The 19822-nt window shown below is 40.9% G+C and overlaps 2 protein-coding genes across 2 annotated transcripts; one reads left to right on the top strand and one right to left on the bottom strand.

Moving 5' to 3' along the window:
- Window positions 1-885: 885 nt before the first annotated feature.
- Window positions 886-5015, bottom strand: commd5 (COMM domain containing 5). Its single transcript, XM_080525816.1, has 7 exons — window positions 4817-5015; window positions 4247-4407; window positions 4062-4090; window positions 3388-3438; window positions 2944-3039; window positions 2655-2730; window positions 886-1003 (listed from the first exon to the last, which is right to left on the bottom strand). The coding sequence occupies exons 1-7, from the start codon at window positions 4944-4946 to the stop codon at window positions 902-904; spliced, it is 645 nt and encodes a 214-aa protein (XP_080381942.1). The 5' UTR covers window positions 4947-5015; the 3' UTR covers window positions 886-901.
- A 155-nt stretch (window positions 5016-5170) lies between these two features.
- fam199x (family with sequence similarity 199, X-linked) lies at window positions 5171-16824 on the top strand. The gene is made up of 7 exons (XM_080525484.1): window positions 5171-5258; window positions 6028-6209; window positions 6330-6549; window positions 6735-6887; window positions 7003-7164; window positions 13839-14102; window positions 15494-16824. Exons 2-7 carry the CDS (start codon window positions 6043-6045, stop codon window positions 15665-15667), a joined length of 1140 nt encoding a protein of 379 aa, XP_080381610.1. The 5' UTR covers window positions 5171-5258; window positions 6028-6042; the 3' UTR covers window positions 15668-16824.
- Window positions 16825-19822: the final 2998 nt, after the last annotated feature.

The following is a 19822-nucleotide window of genomic DNA, read 5'->3' as shown; positions in this document are numbered from 1 at the left end:
ACATAAACCTGGTCATGTGACCGTAGCCAGCTGATCCCATTGGACACGTTTCTAAAACTGTTACGAAACAAGTCCGTTGTAACACGAAGGACAGAGAATAGAAATCGATCAATATCCCGAAGTGGGACAGATCAATGCAGATTGTGTGTGGTTATTCAATCATGACTTAACGGATATGTTGGATGTCTAATGGATATATATCAAGGTCTCTCAGACACATCTATATATAAAAAAAAAAAACTGCAATTAAGCGTTACCAATTGCAGCTTCATAATGTGCATTAACCTCTATAATTGAATAAGAGATTCCCGTTTAACGAACGACTACAGATAGGCTATTTCAATTGCTCGACACACTATTGGTACACTATTGGTTGTCTGGGCTGGCATATGAACTAAATCCCACTTTCAGACAGGGTTGTATATATCAGGGTCAGGGCAACCTTCTTGGTAAGTTTTGTCACTATGGAAGTGGGTCATCAGACAGCTCGTCTGGTCTAGTCTGGTCTACGTGTTTAAGTATAATTGGTGACTCAGAATTGTTTCAATGTCACCCGAAGCCTTAAGAGTAAGACTACCCCCAAAACACACACACACACACACACACACACACACACACACACACACACACACACACACACACACACACACACACACACACACACACACACACACACAAACAATGTCTGTTTTCAGTCTCTTTCAAACCTTCACGTATTCAAATCAAGGGCTAATAAAGAAAGACCTGAAGTATTTCAAGTATACAAATATACAGCCACAATTTATTTCACATATCTAATTACATCTATACTACGACATAACACAATTATATACATATTTTTTCAGGGAGAACCCAGCGTAACAAAAAACACTTGGTACATTCAACCTGTCATAATAAGCAGTTAGTCTTGAATCTTCAAAATGCTTCTCTTCTCCAGATCATTCATTTCTTTAAGAATAAGTGCAACATTGTACCGGAGTTCTTGAAACTTGGAAACAGGGACCTAGAGGGGGAAAAGTATTATCTTAGTAATCCAATCTGATTGACAGAGATAACAGTACAGCTGTAGCCTACACCAATCACTCTCATATTCAACTCCTGTTCTCTGAGTAAAAATGATGTCAGTTAGAGACATTTTCTATATTTGAAAAACCACAATATGCCCCTACCTTATGATGAATGTGTATTATCTCATCATAACCAAAGCAATTAGGACCTATTACTTCATTGTCTGTGTTGTGTCATTATAGGAGGACTTTTTAACAATACAAGTTCAGTACAACTTCAAATCATTATTATTTATTTTAAAATAAATAATGCTGCTCTCATGGAATGCCATTCCTTGAGTACAACAGGTGTGTCATATAAATAAAGTTTAATTTTCAAGTTAAAATGCATTTGCTCCATAGTTTACATTTTGCTAGTGGCACTTCATGCAGAAATCACTGACAGTGATTTTAATGCACTCTCTGAACGGAATTCCAAACCTTCTCACAATGCTCACAAACAAAATAAGTTCACCTACAAAAAACAATTGAACATTCACTTAATGTGGCTAACCATGTCTACACACATATTTCATATACAGTAATTACTCCTGATACATGTATGTTCATTGTTGCCACTCTTTCTTTGATGTCGTTCATTTAATAATGTTTGTGTTATACCAGCCTGTCAGTCTCTTTGCTTTGTGACATTCTATTCTGTTAAATTCCTTTATGTTAGTTATTGTCGTTCTTGTTTGTCCTTATCGTAACATTGTACATCTCATGTTTTTTGTTAATTGTCTGCAATGTCTTTTTTGAGGATGCCAGGAAGACTTATGGTCGCTTAGGCGGGAGCTAATACATAATAAAGACTGCAAAGACTTCGGACAGCGTCAAGGATAAATGCTGAGGCTGATCAATTGTTGTGGCTATTCATTCTCCTGTGATCTGATTATTTAATAACTGGAACAGATTGCCATAAACCTGTCCCTTGACGAGAACAAATATCAGTTTAACACGGCATCCATCTCAGAAATGAACAATAGCCATTCAGATTCAGTTTTACGCTTGGGATTAAGACTTAAGACTAGCTTGGTAATTGTTTAGTGATTACACCTGAATTGTCTAAGCTTGATGGACTACTATACTATGAATCTACCTGACACAATGACTATGACTTCATGTTATTGTCATAGAATGCTAAATGTTGTTTTTGATAGTAATGGACAGTTCTGTAACCGTCAACTGTCTAGTCTTGATAATGTACTACTGTATGACCAATCAGACCAGACAGAGGAGAATGCCCCTTGACACTGTGTTTCTGCTTGCTCTTCAGAGGTCACTGTTAAGCACTTTGTGACTCAACCATTTTGTTAAAAGTGCTTCACAAATAGAATTTGATCGATTGATGCAGTTGAGTGGTTTTATTATTGTTCAAGAGGAAATGGGAACAGTATAATATTCCATGTGTGTAATACCAAAATGACAAAGCAATTACAATGTAATAACAATAAAATAAATACGATTATAGAGCAATTAAAGTGTTGGCTACTATGGGCCATCTAAATGTAGAGACCGACCCAGGTTTTTTTTCACTGAATACCATTAAAGTGGTCAGTTTGTAGATAAATCAATGCCCAAACCCAAAATTCTACCAAGTGTGTTTACCTCGAAGCGATGTGCACTTCCATCTGAGAGCTTCATCTGCATTAAAATGGATGGTTGCAACGCACGAGCCAGGGAGCTTCCAAAAAAAGCATGAAAAAGTTAATGTATTATCCCTCAGAGCCTTCTTTGAAATTCTGTATTGAAATTCTCATCAAACTAAGATCAAACGTATTAAGGAGATTAACTGTCCATAAAAATGTTCTCATTATGTTTTCTAAGTTGATTCCTCTCACTTCAGTTTCTCCTCCACACTGCTGATTTTCTATCTTCTGTTTAAGTTCAGTTGTACCTTGTTGAAATGGCCACATCCACTCTCCATCTGAAATCCTCAATACCAGGTAACCGAGGCCCTTGCTGTGTAGCCAATGCATCCAGTGCTGCACGCCTACAGACAACCGCAGATAAAGAAATGTAGTCATACACTTCCTAAAGAGAGGACAGACATATGTACATAACAACACAACATTTGCCCACATGTATATACATAGGATGCAAATATTGACAAAGACATTCACATTTACAACCATAGAACATAATGTTACATACATAGTTGTACACACTTGTGATGGCTACATGTCAGTAAGGAGATGCTGCATTGCACAAAAGCCTGATTTGTTTTTAATAGTGGTGTAGTGTCCTATACGTTTACCCTGATGTTAATCTTGCAAATCTTATTTTTGAATGACTATGTATTCACATGGTAGTTTATAGCCAGGTACACACGTCAACTTACCGATTTCCAAAAACGACACTTGCAAAATCTGTGATGAATTCCTCAGGTACCCTACAATCAGAAACAAGTTAAACAGATTGAAACTTTTCCACAAATTAAGAGAACGCTGTTTTGTGTTTTACCTCATTACTGGGTAACTCCTTGAACACTGCTGTAGATGCAATCACCCTGGTAACAACATTGTATTAACCTGCTATTGCACTTTAATATGTGGCTGTTGGCAACCTAATAGCATTGCATTATAGTATTGACTTAGGCCTAGGTGTTTTTGGTTATTACATTAGTGTTCCACATTTCACTTGTTTAATAAAACACTCAACTATAACTGCATCAGCTGCTACAGTACAATGTAACAACATGATGACATAATGTTGTTGCTACAGTAATTATAGCAGTGCTACAGGTGTCGTGGTCTGGTCTCAAGGGCCATGTAATTCTGTGAATCTAAGGTTAACCTCGTCCCCTGGCTAGTGTGCGCATATTCTGAGCATATTGGGCGGAAGTGTCCGGGAACAAGATTAGTGAAACACCTACTTGGTCAATTTGGATTGCTTAGACAAGAATAGATTATGCAGTAGTTAATAAGCCTTCTCATTTGCCAATGAAAATGAGCAAGCAGTATACCTGCATGAGGTTGTGTATGAACCATCAAAGTGTGATATAAAAGAGAATACCTCAGTTCCCTGAGATCTTCTTTGAAAGCCTAAGAGATGGGAGAAAAAACAAAACAATGTTGAGATTCTATGCAAGACTCATGCACAAGCTCTCTAGCAGTCAGACCACAACAACAGAGGACAGTACACAGGACAGTACAACACAGTACTTATTTACACAGATACAACATTGGATTACTGCTTACTTCTTGTTTCAGAGACGAAATAGGGATACGTAGTGCTTCTTTCAAGAGTCTATATATTCCTGCCACAATATGACTCAATCGTTCTTCAGGTATGGCGCTACTCTCAGCAATTGCCTTCATCGATTCTCTGCTGTCCTTGCCCTCAATAGCATTTACCACCGCTGGGAATAAACAAAAACACGTATGTGATTATTTAGAACCTCAAGATCGAGAAAAAAGAAGAAAAAAAACATTAAGACAATGTCCTATTGAGTAAGACATACATGTTGAGCAAAGGGATTAGAGCCACTCACTGATTTCACCAACAATGTCAACGAATAGAGCAAATACATTTGCTAATCGCATTTGATTTCTATACATTTATTTACAAAGTATCCTAGGACATTAAAAACATAAAGAATCGAGTAATGGGTCTTGTGTTCTAGTTATGATATAGTAGTTAAGGCCTATCCTATTCATTGAGGCAGTTATAAGTCATATCATATTTCTGAAATATTGCTGACAGTGGCTTTGATTAGATAACGAACAAAGTTACCTTAAAATGCAAAAGTAAAGTACCTAGCTAGCTACCTTTGAGTATTGTTCTGAACATTTCTTGGTCCACATCCTTCAACTGTTTAGCCATCATTTCGATTTCTTGTGGTATTCGTCCTCCCAAAAAACTGTCTGTCACCGAAGTCTTAGCATGACTTGAAGACATGATTATTCATTTATTGTTAGATGTCAAAAAGTATGATAAATGGATAGATAGGTAGACAGACAAAAGGGAAATAAGTTTGCCACCTAAATGATTTGTCAGAGAACTTCCGGGAAATCACGTGCTTCTCCGTGACCCATGTCACATGTTAGGTAGCGCCTGTGGTTCCCCTCGGTGGTCGGTAAGGGGCGCTGTAGCTTAAAGAAAACGTGTCGCCGTGACGTCTGCGTGGCGGCGGAGGAGTTGTGTTGTCAAAAGCTCGGCGAGAAGGATTTGCAAATGGAGGAAGCGAGAAGTCTTATTTTCTGAACAACGGTAGGTTTGTTGCTTCGTCAACAACTTCTACGTAAAAAGATATCACGCTAGTCATTACTTTGTGGAAGTAAATGTATTTATCCAACGAGCTACCTCGCTTGCCTTGACAGTTCTTACACCGTGGCTTTGGCACGCTAACGCTAGCTACTAGTCACTCTCAGGCTGGCTGGCGTGTGACGTAGCCAGGCCTTGACGGATGCCTTCGGGTTAGCTAGCTAGCTAGCATGGTTTGCTCTGTAACTTGCCGTCTACTGCAGTCGAAACAAAGCGTCATATGTTTGACCTGTGACAATTGTTCAGGTTTTATGTTTTGTGGTGGTTGCAGTAGTAGTACTAGCAATAGTGGAAGTGATGAGATGGTTGGATAGTAAAGTCGCCTTGATGCTACTTACTTACCTAGCTACTATGACTATTTACTGCTTATGAATGTTATCGACCTGCTATGTGTACCTCCCTGCTAGAGACTGTTTTTGTTTTTATCTTAATACTCTATACAATCATAATCTAATCTGATACAAGATCGCTGTTAACCACTTCCCCTCTGTAATATTTTGATTTTAGCTGTTGATGCACTACGTTATGCAACTCGAGCTATACCATCCATGTTGCTATGTGGTTTAAGTAGCATGTTATGCAGTTCGTGACCACCATCCAAACAAAGTCGCGATCTGACATTTTTAAGAACGTAGCCTGCGTGCGTTCCGGATTTGTTGTGCCATTGGTTAAGACTGCGCCACTCATGACATTGCACTGGTCACTATTTTCGCAGGTTAGGACATTAAACATGTCAGAAGCTCTTTATGAAAAGTTCCTCGCCCCCGAGGATCCCTTTCCACTGCTTTCACAGCGAGGGAACTTCAGTGAGGCGGGCACGTTGGATGTAAGTGACTTTGGCTGTCAGCTGTCATCCTGTCATCGGACAGACCCTCTGCGCCGCTTCCAAACCAACAGGTAAGGTCGAAGGTGACATTTCTTTAACCGATGACATTTAGCATGACAGCTTTACACAGAATGGACATTCCTCAGTGTACACTACCATACCCCCAATGCCATACATTGATGTTTTTTCAGATGGAACCTCACCTCCTGTGGAACGAGTGTGGCAAGCTCAGAATGCAGTGAGGAGCTCTTCTCCTCTGTATCAGTGGGGGACCAGGATGACTGTTACTCTCTTTTGGACGACCAGGAGTTTACCTCCTTTGACCTGTTTCCAGAGGGCAGCGTCTGTAGTGATGTGTCCTCCTCCATCAGCACTTACTGGGACTGGTCAGACAGTGAGTTTGAGTGGCAGGTATGTGGTAACAGTTAAAAAGCAGGCCAAATTTCCAACTCAAAGTGTAAGATATGTTTGTGTTTTGCCTTTATCACATGACTTCCCTGCACTTTGATATTATATATATAATAAGTTGAGCACAGCACGATTTCTATATATTTTTATTTGTTCCATTTTGGGAAATGACAATGTTTTCCTTTCAGTTACCAGGAAGTGACATAGCTAGCGGAAGTGACGTCCTCTCTGACATCATACCCAGTGTTCCCAGCTCACCATGCCTTTCCTCCAAGAGGAAGACCAAACCACATAGAAATTTGGATGAGCTCCCCTGGAGTGCCATGACCAATGATGAGCAGGTATTGCAAGAGTCTCTCAAGCCCAGAATTGTCAAGCAGCTATTTTGAGAAAAACCTAGAAATATCTACTGTCAGGGACATTCAGTTATGTGACATATTTTGTCTCCTATTTCAGGTGGAGTATATAGAATATCTAAGCCGTAAAGTCAGCACTGAGATGGGACTACGAGAGCAGTTGGACATCATCAAGATAATTGACCCATGCGCTCAGATATCCCCCACAGACAGCGAGTTCATCATTGAGCTCAACTGCCTGACAGATGAGAAACTGAAACAGGTAAGTCCATAGAGGCCTCCTCTATTGGAGAAAATAGTGGTTATGATTACCAGGCTGTTGCCAAGTGTCTGTCTTTGCCCAATAAGAACACAGATTTAGCTAAATTGTGCCAACCAAACAAGTCTAGAAGTCTAGCTAAGCATTCTTCTGTGCAAGTTGTCTGACTGTGCCCTGTAACACTCCTCTACAACAGGTGAACTGACTCAGCGGCATTGTGCTTAGTGCCCGCTCTGAGATCGGAAGATTGCAGGATCGATTACCCGACTGTATCATAACAAAAGACATTAAAAAAAAAAAAATATGACTTCCGGTGGGCGGGCAATGGAGTAGAACGTGTTTCGCTTGAGCTCCCGTCGGACTTTTGTTTTATTTAATTTAATAAGCTTTCTACATTACGAAATACTGGGAAACCTGTCTCTAACATATTCCTAAAATCAAAAGTCTGTGTATTTAGGGGTCAATGGCTGCAAATCTGCGCAAATATAAGTACACTCCGTCCACTACTAGGCCAAAAGCGACCGCGACGCCGAGTCCCACAGCTACCCCGGCTCAGACGGTTCCGCCCCGGACAGACAGCCCAGTGATGGACGCTGTAGCGCTGAAAACAGAGATCCTTCTCTCGCTGAAATCCGACATTGCCGAGGTGATAAAGACAGAGATTAAAAATGCACTAGCCGAAGATTTCAACTATATTAAAAGTGAACTTCAAAAAGTAAGATCGGAAATCGTTAACAATACGGCGGCGGTTAAGTCTGAGATTGACCAAATAAAGGCTACAATCACGGAGGTGGAGGGCGGCCTGTCAACGTGGTCGGACGAGGTGGTGGACCTGCGGACTACGGTGACGGGCTTGAAAGCAGAGGTAACCGGGCTCAGAGAGAGATGCGACGACATGGAGGGAAGAATGAGGAGATGCAACATCAGAATACTAGGGGTGGCCGAGACGAATGGATCATGCTCTACTGCATCGGTCTCGAAACTACTGAAGGAAGCACTACAATTGGATAGAGATGTGCTTGTGGATCGTTCACACAGAACCCTGGCTCCGAGGGGACCGGATGGGAAACCACGCGCCATCATTGCTAAACTCCATTACTACCAGGACTGCGTCGAGGTGCTGAGCTGTGCACGCACTCGAGCCCCTCTCCGGGTCAACGGGCAGACCATCGCCATCTTTCCGGATTATGCTGCCAACGTCGCCAGGGCCAGGGCTGCGTTCACGGAGGTCAGGAAGCTGCTGCGCAACCGTCAGGGCATTCGGTATGGTATACTGTTTCCAGCCCGACTCCGCATCACACACAACGGAGAAGAAAAGGAATTCACAGATGCAGACAAAGCGATGGACTACGTTAAGAAGAACGTCATGCCGGCAACAGGTCCAGGGTAGGTCTCCCCCAGCCACAGACCAGTGGGTCTCAGTGGCATTACAAGACCAACTTTGACGGGACGATATCTGCTTAAATATATTACCATCGTCAATGCCACCCCTTTGTTGTTATTGTAGTTCTTCACAGCAGTTTATATGCAAGTGTTGAAGGAGACTGGACATATGTTAGTTCAATTTAAAACTTACCCCAAGGGGGAAATAATCTATCTGTTTATTCATAAGGGGCAGAGAAGTTAAAATTACCTGACCAGGAGACTGTTTTTATTTGTTTCTTAATTTCCACTGCGTTAATGCTTCTCTCCGATCCTTTTATTTATTTCTGCCTCTAGACATCATTATTATTACTCTTATTTCTTTATATGCACATATACAATGTAAAATATATTCGACAATGTCGAAATTAAGGTTAGGGGGTTTTCACCCTCCTTTTGTTTTACCTCAAGGTTCGACGGGAGCCTGAAATGTTAACAAACTACTCCTAGCTATTCTGTTTGGTACTATAACCAAGCAAAGGCGAACCCTCTTAAAGGTTGTTCGCACAGCTGCCTGTTCAGACTCGCAGCCTGGGACCATGTCCCAACAGTCTGTCCAGACACTCATGTCGGTTGAGTGTCCGGATTTTTCATTTTTATTTCTATGTTCAGATCCCACTGTTCCACAGGGATCATACCGGAAGAATAAGAGCAACGTGTATGTTTATGTATTTTGTTTTCTCTTGCATTATTTTGGTTTTTTCCCTTATATGTACTCCCCAACTCCCCCACACCTCCTACCCATACCCACCCCTCATATATCCACACACCCACACTCACACAATCACACACATAGACACTGTACTACATGCAGTTCACAATCTTCTCCTATTCATGTGCCTATCCTTGCCATCACCATGCCTACAGGTAAAATTAAGATCCTCCCTAATTCTTACTCTGAACCATGGGATCACTTAAGGTTATAAGCTATAACGTTAAAGGCCTCCACAATCCTATAAAACGAAAGAAAATCCTTAATCAGCTAAAAAGAGCCAACTGTCAGATAGCATTCCTACAGGAGACCCACCTGTCAGATATGGAACATGAGAAACTAAAGAAATCCTGGGCAGACAGCGTGTTCTACTCATCACATCAGTCAGGTAGAAAGAGAGGAGTGGCTATATTGATACATAGGCAGGTTAACTTTACACCAACAACGGTCCACAAGGACATTGAGGGAAGATTCATTTTAGTGAATGGATCTATAGATGGGATACATGTATCCCTCATGAACATATATGCTCCAAATGAGGATGAGCCTGGCTTCATTAGCACAGTCATTAACACAGCAATACAACACAGCTCCGGTATCCTACTGTTGGGAGGAGACTTCAACTGTGTTATGTCCCAGCTAATGGATAGACAACCTACCTCCAAAACTCCCACTTCTAGAATGAGCAGAATGCTTAAACACTTGTCGATAGAATCAGGCCTAGTGGACGTCTGGAGAAGCAGATTCCCTAAAGGAAGAGATTTTACTTTCTACTCGCACAGACATTCATCTTATTCGAGAATTTATTATTTCTTTACACCCAAAGCAGAACTACACAGGATAGAAGACATAAAGATCTTACCAATTACTCTATCTGATCATGCACCTCTTGCATTATCATGGAACATAGGTCACAGGCCAAAAACCAAACAATGGAGATTAAATACATCACTTCTAAATGATGAGGAATTTATCACATTTGTAACAACTGAACTAAAGTATTACCTAGAAACTAACGACTCACCTGAAATATCACCTCTCATCCTATGGGACTGTGCTAAGGCATACATTAGAGGTCGCATTATCTCATACGCGAGCGCGAAAAAAAAGAATAGAGAAGCAAAACAAGGAGAATTAGAGGATAAAATAAGGCTGCTTGAACAACAGCATAAAAGAACACCAACCTCCAATCTACTTAATGCTCTCAAACAAGCACGCAGGGATCTAAATAGCCTAATCACTGAAAAGATTGAGGGCAATTTAAGGTTTACCAACCAAAAATATTATGAAAATGGAAACAGAGCAAGTAGATTATTAGCACTAAGACTAAAAAAACAACAATCATCGAATATAGTACAGAAATTAAAAACTCATAACTCGACTCTCACAAAACCTGATGAAATCTCAAGGTCTTTTGCAGAATTTTATAAATCTCTTTACAAAAATACGGACACCTGCACAGATGATAATGAATTGACAGCATTTCTGAAAGACATCAAACTAAAAGAGCTATCTGAACCTATGGCAAAAGAACTAGATGAACCAATTGAAGAATGGGAAATACAAGAAGTGATCTCTACACTAAAAAACAATAAAAGTCCTGGACCGGATGGGTTTAGTAATGAATTCTATAAAACATTTAAAGAGACAGTATGTCCCTTATTGCTAAAAGCATACCACCATACATTGCAATCTGGAACCACGGCCCCCTCATGGAGGGACGCAACAATAGTAGTAATACATAAAGAGGGCAAGGACCCCACCCAATGCCAATCATACAGACCCATCTCACTTTTATGCACCGACCTACGTATATTAACAGCCATCCTAGCAAGACGCGTCAATAAAATTATCACACAAGTTATCCACCCCGATCAGACCGGGTTTATAAAGGGAAGATACTACGGGGACAACATAAGAAGATTACTAAATATTATGACTCACCCTAAAGTTAAGGAGGAAGAAGCAATGATATTATCCCTCGATGCCCAGAAGGCATTCGATCGAGTATCTTGGCAATACCTATTTCAAACTCTAAAACGACTCAAATTTGGCCCCAATTTTATAAAATGGATTCAAACACTATATTCAAATCCACAAGCTGCTGTAAAAGTGAATGGATTTCTGTCGGACCGATTTACTCTAGAACGGGGTTGCAGGCAGGGGTGCTCTTTGTCGCCCCTGCTGTTTGATATCAGTATTGAACCACTGGCACAGCTCATTAGAGACGACGACAACATAAAGGGACTGACAATAAATGAGGAACAACATAAATTATCATTGTATGCAGATGACGTGCTTCTTTATCTAACTGAACCTGCAACAACAATCCCACGCCTAAAAGATCTTATTTCCAACTATGGATACTTCTCGGGTTATAAAGTGAATGTTGATAAAACAATGGCTATGGACATAGGAGGTAGAATTCCACAAACTATCAAAATCCAGAGTGAGTTTAAATGGCCCAAGGATGGTATTAAATATCTTGGCATTCAAATCCCCTCATTGTTAGAAAACCTAAGTGATGCAAATTACAAAAGCATAATCCAAAATATCAGTAAAGATCTAGACCGCTGGTCAACACTTCCCCTGTCTCTATTGGGCCGTATTGAGAGTGTACGCATGAATGTGCTGCCTAGGCTTCTATACCTGTTCCAGATGCTACCCATCGATATCCCCAAATCCACATTTGATAAGTGGGATAGACTCATCTCCAAATTCATATGGCAAGGAAGGCGCCCAAGAATCAGACTTAAAACACTACAACTATCTAAACCATATGGTGGGCTGAAACTCCCAAACCTAAGATACTACTTCTGGGCGGCCCAGCTAAAGCCTCTAACAGCATGGATCCAAGACTCTTCATATACACGATGGCTCGACATTGAAAAAAGTTTATGTTCGATGCCCTTACAGACCTTGCCTTTCATAGATGTCCCTCTAAAGGAAACTCAACTAGGTGAATGGACCAGAGTCACACTAAAGATTTGGAGGAAAATAAAACTGTCATTTGGCTTACCTAAAGCAATCTCAGCATTATCCAATATTGGTCTTATGAAAAATTTCGAACCCTCCAATACAGATATAGGGTTTAGAAATTGGTCGGATCATGGACTTACTAACTTGCACCAACTCCATAAAGACGGTAGCCTTAAATCATTTGAACAGTTAAGAGAGGAATTTAGGCTCCCTAACACAGACTTTTTCAGATATCTACAATTAAGAAGCTTCCTAACAAAACATAGAGAATGGAATAAAGTCTTGGAGCCCACTGAAATCGAAGAGTTCTTGATAAAGCTGCAAAAAGGAAACGAGAATAAGAAAATTATAGGTGACCTTTACCAAAGGTTTCTATCCATGGATTTGAATAATACACTACAGAGGAAAGAGAGATGGGAAACTGAAATGAATACTGACATATCACAGGACATATGGGAGGAAATATGCACTGAAGCACACTTAGTGACCAATTCAAATACATGGAGGGAATTCAAATGGAAAGTGGTTATGAGATTCTTTAGAACCCCAGAAATAATGGCTAAAATGGGCCCAACACACTCAAATAAATGTTGGAGAAATTGCAGTACGCAAATTGGCAACCACACCCACATATTCTGGTCATGCCCCAAATTGAGAACATTTTGGGAAGAGGTGTTTGAGGCCCTTGAAGCAGTATTCCACCAAAAATTTACCAAAGATCCAAAGATGGCACTACTGGGAGTTATACCTGAAGGCATTGATGGAAGGGCAAGAATATATCTCTTACAAATATTACTAACGGCAGCAATTAAATGCATTACAATTAAGTGGTTAAAACCAGACCCCCCTACATACAATATGTGGACAGAGAAAGTATGGGAAATCTACCAGATGGAACAAATAACATACACTCTGAGACTCCAGAAACATCTATTTATTAAAAGATGGAGCCCGGTTATGTCCATATTAATACAGTGAACCCCTCCACACATCTCGACTCGTATATTTCTGTATTCTAGACTCACCTCATATCACTACACATAGATATATGCCTGCATTGCATTCACACACACACATACACACACACACACACACACACACACACACATACACAACCCCCACCTGACCCAACCCCCCCCGACCCTACCCTTTTTCTTTCTTTCTTTTCAAAATCTTTAATTTTATTCCGTCATTGACATCTAAATGTTTTTGTTGATCGCTCTTTTTTGCTTTGTGTGTCATGCTTTGAACCTCATCCATGGACCATATGTGTACAGCTATAAGAATGGAAAGAATTGTAGACAAAACATGACATGATTGTACAAGTTGTTGAAACTGAAATAAAAACTAAGTTCAAAAAAAAAAAAAAAAAAAAAAAAAAATATATATATATATATATATATATGACCATCCTCTCCGCTTGGCACTAAGGAGTAGCTGTACTTGTTCATCAAACTGCCTCATGCTATAGAAACAGGAGATGGGCTCCAGTCCGTATGGGTCATTCTAACTTGTGTGACCCTGCCTCGCACAAGGCTTGCTCACTGTCTTTCCTGCCAACTAGGTGAGGAGCTATATCCGAGAGCACAGCCCGCGGCAGCGCCCCAGCAGCACCAGGGACAGCTGGAAGCGGAGTGGCCACAGCAGCGCCAGCACCAGCGGGGTGAGCGGGGCCAGCAGCAGTAACGCCAGCATGGTCAGCAGCGCCAGCAGCTCCACCGGGTCCACAGGCTCTGCCTCCGCCTCCAACTGCAGCGCTGCCAATATCAGCCGCGCCCATAGCGACGGCAACCTGTCCAGTGCTGCAGAGCGCATCCGTGACTCCAAGGTATGAGGCGTATATATCGGCACGGTTTCTGTAGTTTACAAGGATCTGAAAAGTGTCTTAATGTTTAGGTGGAACTTACATTTTGGGCTCCAATGATTATCCAAATCGAAGAAAATTGATCGATTGTCATTTTTGGCTTGCTTTCACACATGCTCTCTGAAATGCATACATTATCATAGCCACTGTTGAAGAGAGGATCATCTGAGAATTGTATTAAGTCTTTTACGAATCATGGTGATATTGAGATAAACATTATTTTCGTTTCTGAATGAATAAATTAATTAATAAATTAATACACACTGTAATTATACTTATATTGATTTATTCTTTTACACATTCATTTATGTATATATTTATTTCCTGATGTATTTATTCCCCTATTCATTACGAGTGCTTACCATCACCAAGTGCGCTCGCCAACTAAAGCACTTGATTACTGTTGATATAAATATATAAACATACTATACTAGTCCATAAGCACAGTATGGGAGAACACGAGACCACCGCACATCTGCCATATCATACAGTCCCACACGCCCGTCCCGCTCCAGTTCTAGTAGATCGCGTAACCAGGGAATCGCCGACATGTGTGAAAGGGAGCAACACTGCAATATAACGGCATTTGGCTCGTGTGAACAGCGAAAATGCCTGGTCGGCACAGCTTGGGATTCCATGGAATTACAGAGAACTATGTATGTTATGTGTGAAAGGGGCTATAGACGCTCTTCCCTTCTGTGGTGGTAACTGAGACAAGACTGCGTCGCTTTCGCCACAGCACGTGCGGTATCAACCAATAAAAATGCGTAGGGCCGTGGACGACATGCACGATACACCCCTATATTTGCATACAGATCTGATGATCGGGGAAAGAATGAATGTGGAAAAGAATATATACTGAAATGTGTGAATGAGGGAATAAAAGAAAGAATAAATGTAATACCAAAATCAATTACATGGGAATGAATAGGGGAATAAATACATCAGGAAATAAATATATACAGAAATGAATGTGTAAAATAATAAATAAATAATTACTGTGTATTTATTTATTAATTTCAAATTGTATTTATTTATTTCCTTATTACTGTGTGTATTAATGTAGGTATTTATTCATTCATTCATTTATTTATTTATCTATATATTTATTGTTAATTTTGACAGACTTGGTTCTCCATATAATTTTGATTCTACATATATATTTATTCGATTCTACAAAATACTCTACTTCAAAAGTAGTTGCAGCCCTACTTAAATAAATTTGACCCATCTATTTCACTACACTTGAGAATTACTTGCGTTAACTTCTGTACTCTTTGATATATGTTATATATTTTGTTCTGTTCTGTTTCTATTACTTAATTGGTCACGTGTTGATTTTGCATCTTCTACAGAAACGGTCCAAGCAGAGGAAGCTGCAACAGAAGGCCCTGCGCAAGAGACAGCTGAAGGAGCAGAGGCAAGCCCGCAAGGAGAGGCTGAGCGGCCTGTTTCTCAACGAAGAGGTGCTCTCCCTCCGGGTGACCGAGGAGGAGGACCGCGGAGACGACGTTGACGTCTTGATGTGACCAGAGTGAATGACTCAGTGTTCCCTCTAAGCCTCAGAACCACCACTGACAGGTGGTCCCTTATCCCAGACCAGAGCCCCATCCACCCCTAAGCAAAGCTGCCCTATTGGAATTGTTCTAGAGTTGTAATTCTGTCTATTCTGGACACCTGCACAGAATTCTTAAATTAAAGCTTATGAATTTTTGAGAAAATGAAGTGTTTATTTGTTTATTGCTAGATGCAGTTAATTTCATTGTACAAATAGCCCCCTGCATAAAGGTAAAAAGCACTGGGCACTATTGAATAGAAGTATTCAAGTAAAAATACCAATGTAAGATTCACAGCCCTGTGTGGTTCATGTCACCTTAAAGGCATAGAGGGAACACTGAATCTCTGCATGTGAAGTCATCACCATCTGCATTATGGTGAATTAACAGTTGACATTATGATTTTTAAAGGCTTCAATGTATTTAAATGGCTTGTTAATGTTGTTCTTTTGTAGATAAAAGCAGTAAATAATAAAGAACAGTATTTGCTTAAAGTTTCTCCCTTTGTTAAAAGTCTTAGGCGCAATTTGTTTCTGAATTTGAATTCTATATACGGTCATCACCACAATTGGGACTGTGAGTGGTAATCAAAAACATACAAAGCTTAAACGTGTGCCTCATAACAGAAATGCAGACAATTGCTTTTGTCTGGATGTTGTTCAAGTCATTTTTGAGACGCACAAAGTCTGAAACATTGTATCCAGCACTGTCACAAGTCTGATTTGTGAGTCACATAAATATTTCCTTGGTTTTATATTCTTATTTTCCTTGTGTTTGTGTTTTGTGCATGGGGGTGGGGGCTAAGGTTAAGGATGGCATTAGACAGTGGATGAAATGTGAAATGCAGATGACCATTCTAGCTGTGCATGGGAGGTATTGAATGCCACTGAATTGCATGACTGCATTTGTCTTGAATGGGAAGGTTTCTTTTCTGACATCTTGGCTCACTCTCCTTGGATATTGTGGTGAACCCTATCCTGTGGACATCATTAATCTTTCAACTTGAACATTTAACACTAACTGATGTACATTAGGAAATGTATTTACCTAAAGATGCTTTATCATCTGTATTCTTCGCCTTGTATTTTCTCCTGTATAAAGTAAAAACTTAAAGTAATTATGAAAACATATTAGATGGTGTAGATCTTTATTTTGGAAAAAGGAACAGCCATGAAACAGAACTATTTCTGTATATATTGTACCATTGATTCAGAAAATAGGTTAAAGGACCAAGATCAGGACTATAATGCAGATGTCTTGGAAGTCCAATTTGAAGTAGTTCTGTATGAGAACAATGTCTTATTTAGTTGGAAATATAGTGAAACAGGACCAGCATAAAGGAATGCAATTACTCTTGTGATCCACTCAATAGAAATGTAACTCAACATAGTGATAAATAAATTGCCAGTGATGCATCATCTTTTTGTTTATGATTATTATTAAGTTTCACCGAACATCGGTGAACAGATTTTCTACTTGATTTACCCTTCATTTTCTTCAATAAAACTTGACAACTAGAAGAATTTCCTTTGTGCATATTCATGGCAATATACTACTTAATTATATTAGGCCAATTCTTTGTAATTTCTCCATCAAAATTAGTAAATCAGTCATAGTTATTTTAAATGTTTACGGTTTTGCAACTTCAAATTGGAGATACAAATGTCCACAAGGGGGCAGTGCCCTCCAACCTGCCTCATCCGATTTGGTACCTCAGAGATGCCTCAAAAACCTGTATTCTTTCGTGACAATGATATTAGTAAAATATGTTTGCTAAACTAAAAGTGTATCTTCAAATCTGAATGTGTCCATAGATAGACCTGTGATAGTGATAGACCTGAAGTAGTACACATTAACTCTGTTTCTGTTTTGGGGAATGACAACTGTACAATTCTAATCATTATATTTGTGTTTACACAGTGGTTCAAGGTATGATGTGGAACAGTATACAGCACTGCATATGCACATCATTTTAGCTTCATTGCGAATCAATTTCCTCTATTATCAGAGACTGAAGGTCAATAGGTAGTGCATTAGCTAGAATAAATACATTACAGGTATAAACTGCAGTTATGCAAGGGGAAGATGGTGTGTACACAAACTGAGTTGAATAGATCTGTGATTAGTTTGGTGTCTGGCCAGGGTACATTAGCAATGTGTTTGCTTAGCTACATCAACGCTATATAGAGAATGTACAGCTTGACAGTAATGGTGATAGATGTTCCATATAATTTTTATTACATCCACTAGAATGGAGATTCCGACCACTCAGCAAAAGCATTGGCCACAGAATTACAGTTTTTCACAATTGCTAAAACACATTCACAAAACTTACCTCCATTTTCCCAAAACTCTAAACACAACACACTTTTCTAAAGCTACATAAACAAAACCACACCTTCTCTCTTCAAAACTCAAACTTTCACACCAAAACAGCTGCTCAAAGCCTGCAAAAATGTAAACACTAATGCATCATTACAGACTACAACAAAACAACTGAAAACACAATGTTCAGTGTGTGAGAATGTTCTTTTTTTTTTCACAACTGCCAAAGCACATTTTTAGAAACCTTACAGTATCTGTTCTCAGAATATATCACTGTAGAGTATTGGGCATTCATAGATTTGTGTGTTTCATATGAACAGTATGTAAATCTACAGAAAATACAGTATGTATGTTACGCCCTCAGACACCGGGATATAGTGGGGCATGTCCAACATGGCAGAGGGGGCCTTGGCTTGGAAACAACAACACCCACATGGCAAAAGGCTACTCCAACCGAACGGCGGAAGATGGTGGTTGAGGAGGTGCGCCACCAGGAGGAAGCAGCCAGGTGCGCCAAGGCAGTCTCCCAAGCCCAGCAAGGCCGCTGGATGAAGTGGGAGAGCGTGGAGAGGAGGAAAATCACGTGGAACGAGCTGTGGAGCATGGAGTCTAATAGGCTAAGTTTCATCATCAGAGCCACATATGATGTCCTGCCCTCTCCTACCAACCTACATCTCTGGTACGGAGAGGACCCAGCCTGTCTCCAGTGTGCAGCCCCAGCAACCCTCAAACACATCTTGGTGGGTTGCAAGACCAGTCTAACTCAAGGAAGATACACCTGGCGCCACAACCAAGTGCTAAAGTGCTTGGCTGCCGAACTTGAGCACAAGAGGGTAACCACCAACGCCATGCCTCTAAATGCCCAGACTACCTTTCCACGGAAAACAACCTTCATCCGGGAAGGGGAGAAACAGAGGACCAAGCCATCACCTCCAGACTCAGGCCCCCTGAACGCAGCCCGGGATTGGGAAATGCGGGTAGACCTCAGCCAGAGGCTCACCTTCCCACCCGAAATTGCAGCGACCAACCTGCGCCCAGACCTAGTCCTCTGGTCCAAGTCCTGCCGGCGTGTCTTCATCGTAGAACTGACGGTCCCATGGGAGGAGGCCATCGATGAGGCATTCGAACGGAAGAGGCTGCGGTATGCCAACTTAGCAGTCGAAGCAGAGGGGCGGGGCTGGAACGTGAAGGTGTGGCCAGTGGAGGTGGGCTGCAGAGGCTTTGTAGCCAGCTCCACCACAAGGCTCCTGAGGGCAGTAGGGATCAGAGGACAGGCCCAACGGAAGGCAATCAGAGAACTGTCCACTGCAGCAGAACGGAGCAGTCACTGGCTGTGGCTGAAACGTAGGGACCCAACATGGGCTCCCAAATGACCACGTGGTGCCACCGTGCGACACACACCCAGGCCTGATCAGCCTGTGGTGGGCCAACCTCGGCAGAGGGTGTCTTGTGATAACTGGCCGAAACACCCAATGAGGTCGGGGACCACAACTGAAGATGTGTCGTACTGGTGGCACCACGTGATCATTGCCAAATTCCACTCCACCCAAGAGGACATCTCCAACTCCACTCAATTGTTGTGCTGAATATTTAGGGATTTTAACAACCAGTCCTATTAAGAATCCTTACGGTACATGTGGGAATACGGTACATGTGGGAAAACTAGGGTTAGGGTTAGGTGCTAGGGTGACTTGGTACATGCTGGCATGTCTAACCCTAACCCTAACCCTAGTTTTCCCACATGTACCGTATTCCCACGTAACATGTACACTACTGTACTGTATCACAACTCAATGCAAACAC

The sequence above is a fragment of the Nansenia antarctica genome, assembly GCF_963989245.1.
Source record: "Nansenia antarctica genome assembly, chromosome: 3".
In the NCBI taxonomy this organism is placed as follows: domain Eukaryota; kingdom Metazoa; phylum Chordata; class Actinopteri; order Argentiniformes; family Microstomatidae; genus Nansenia; species Nansenia antarctica.
This window is presented reverse-complemented; position numbering and strand designations above follow the sequence as displayed.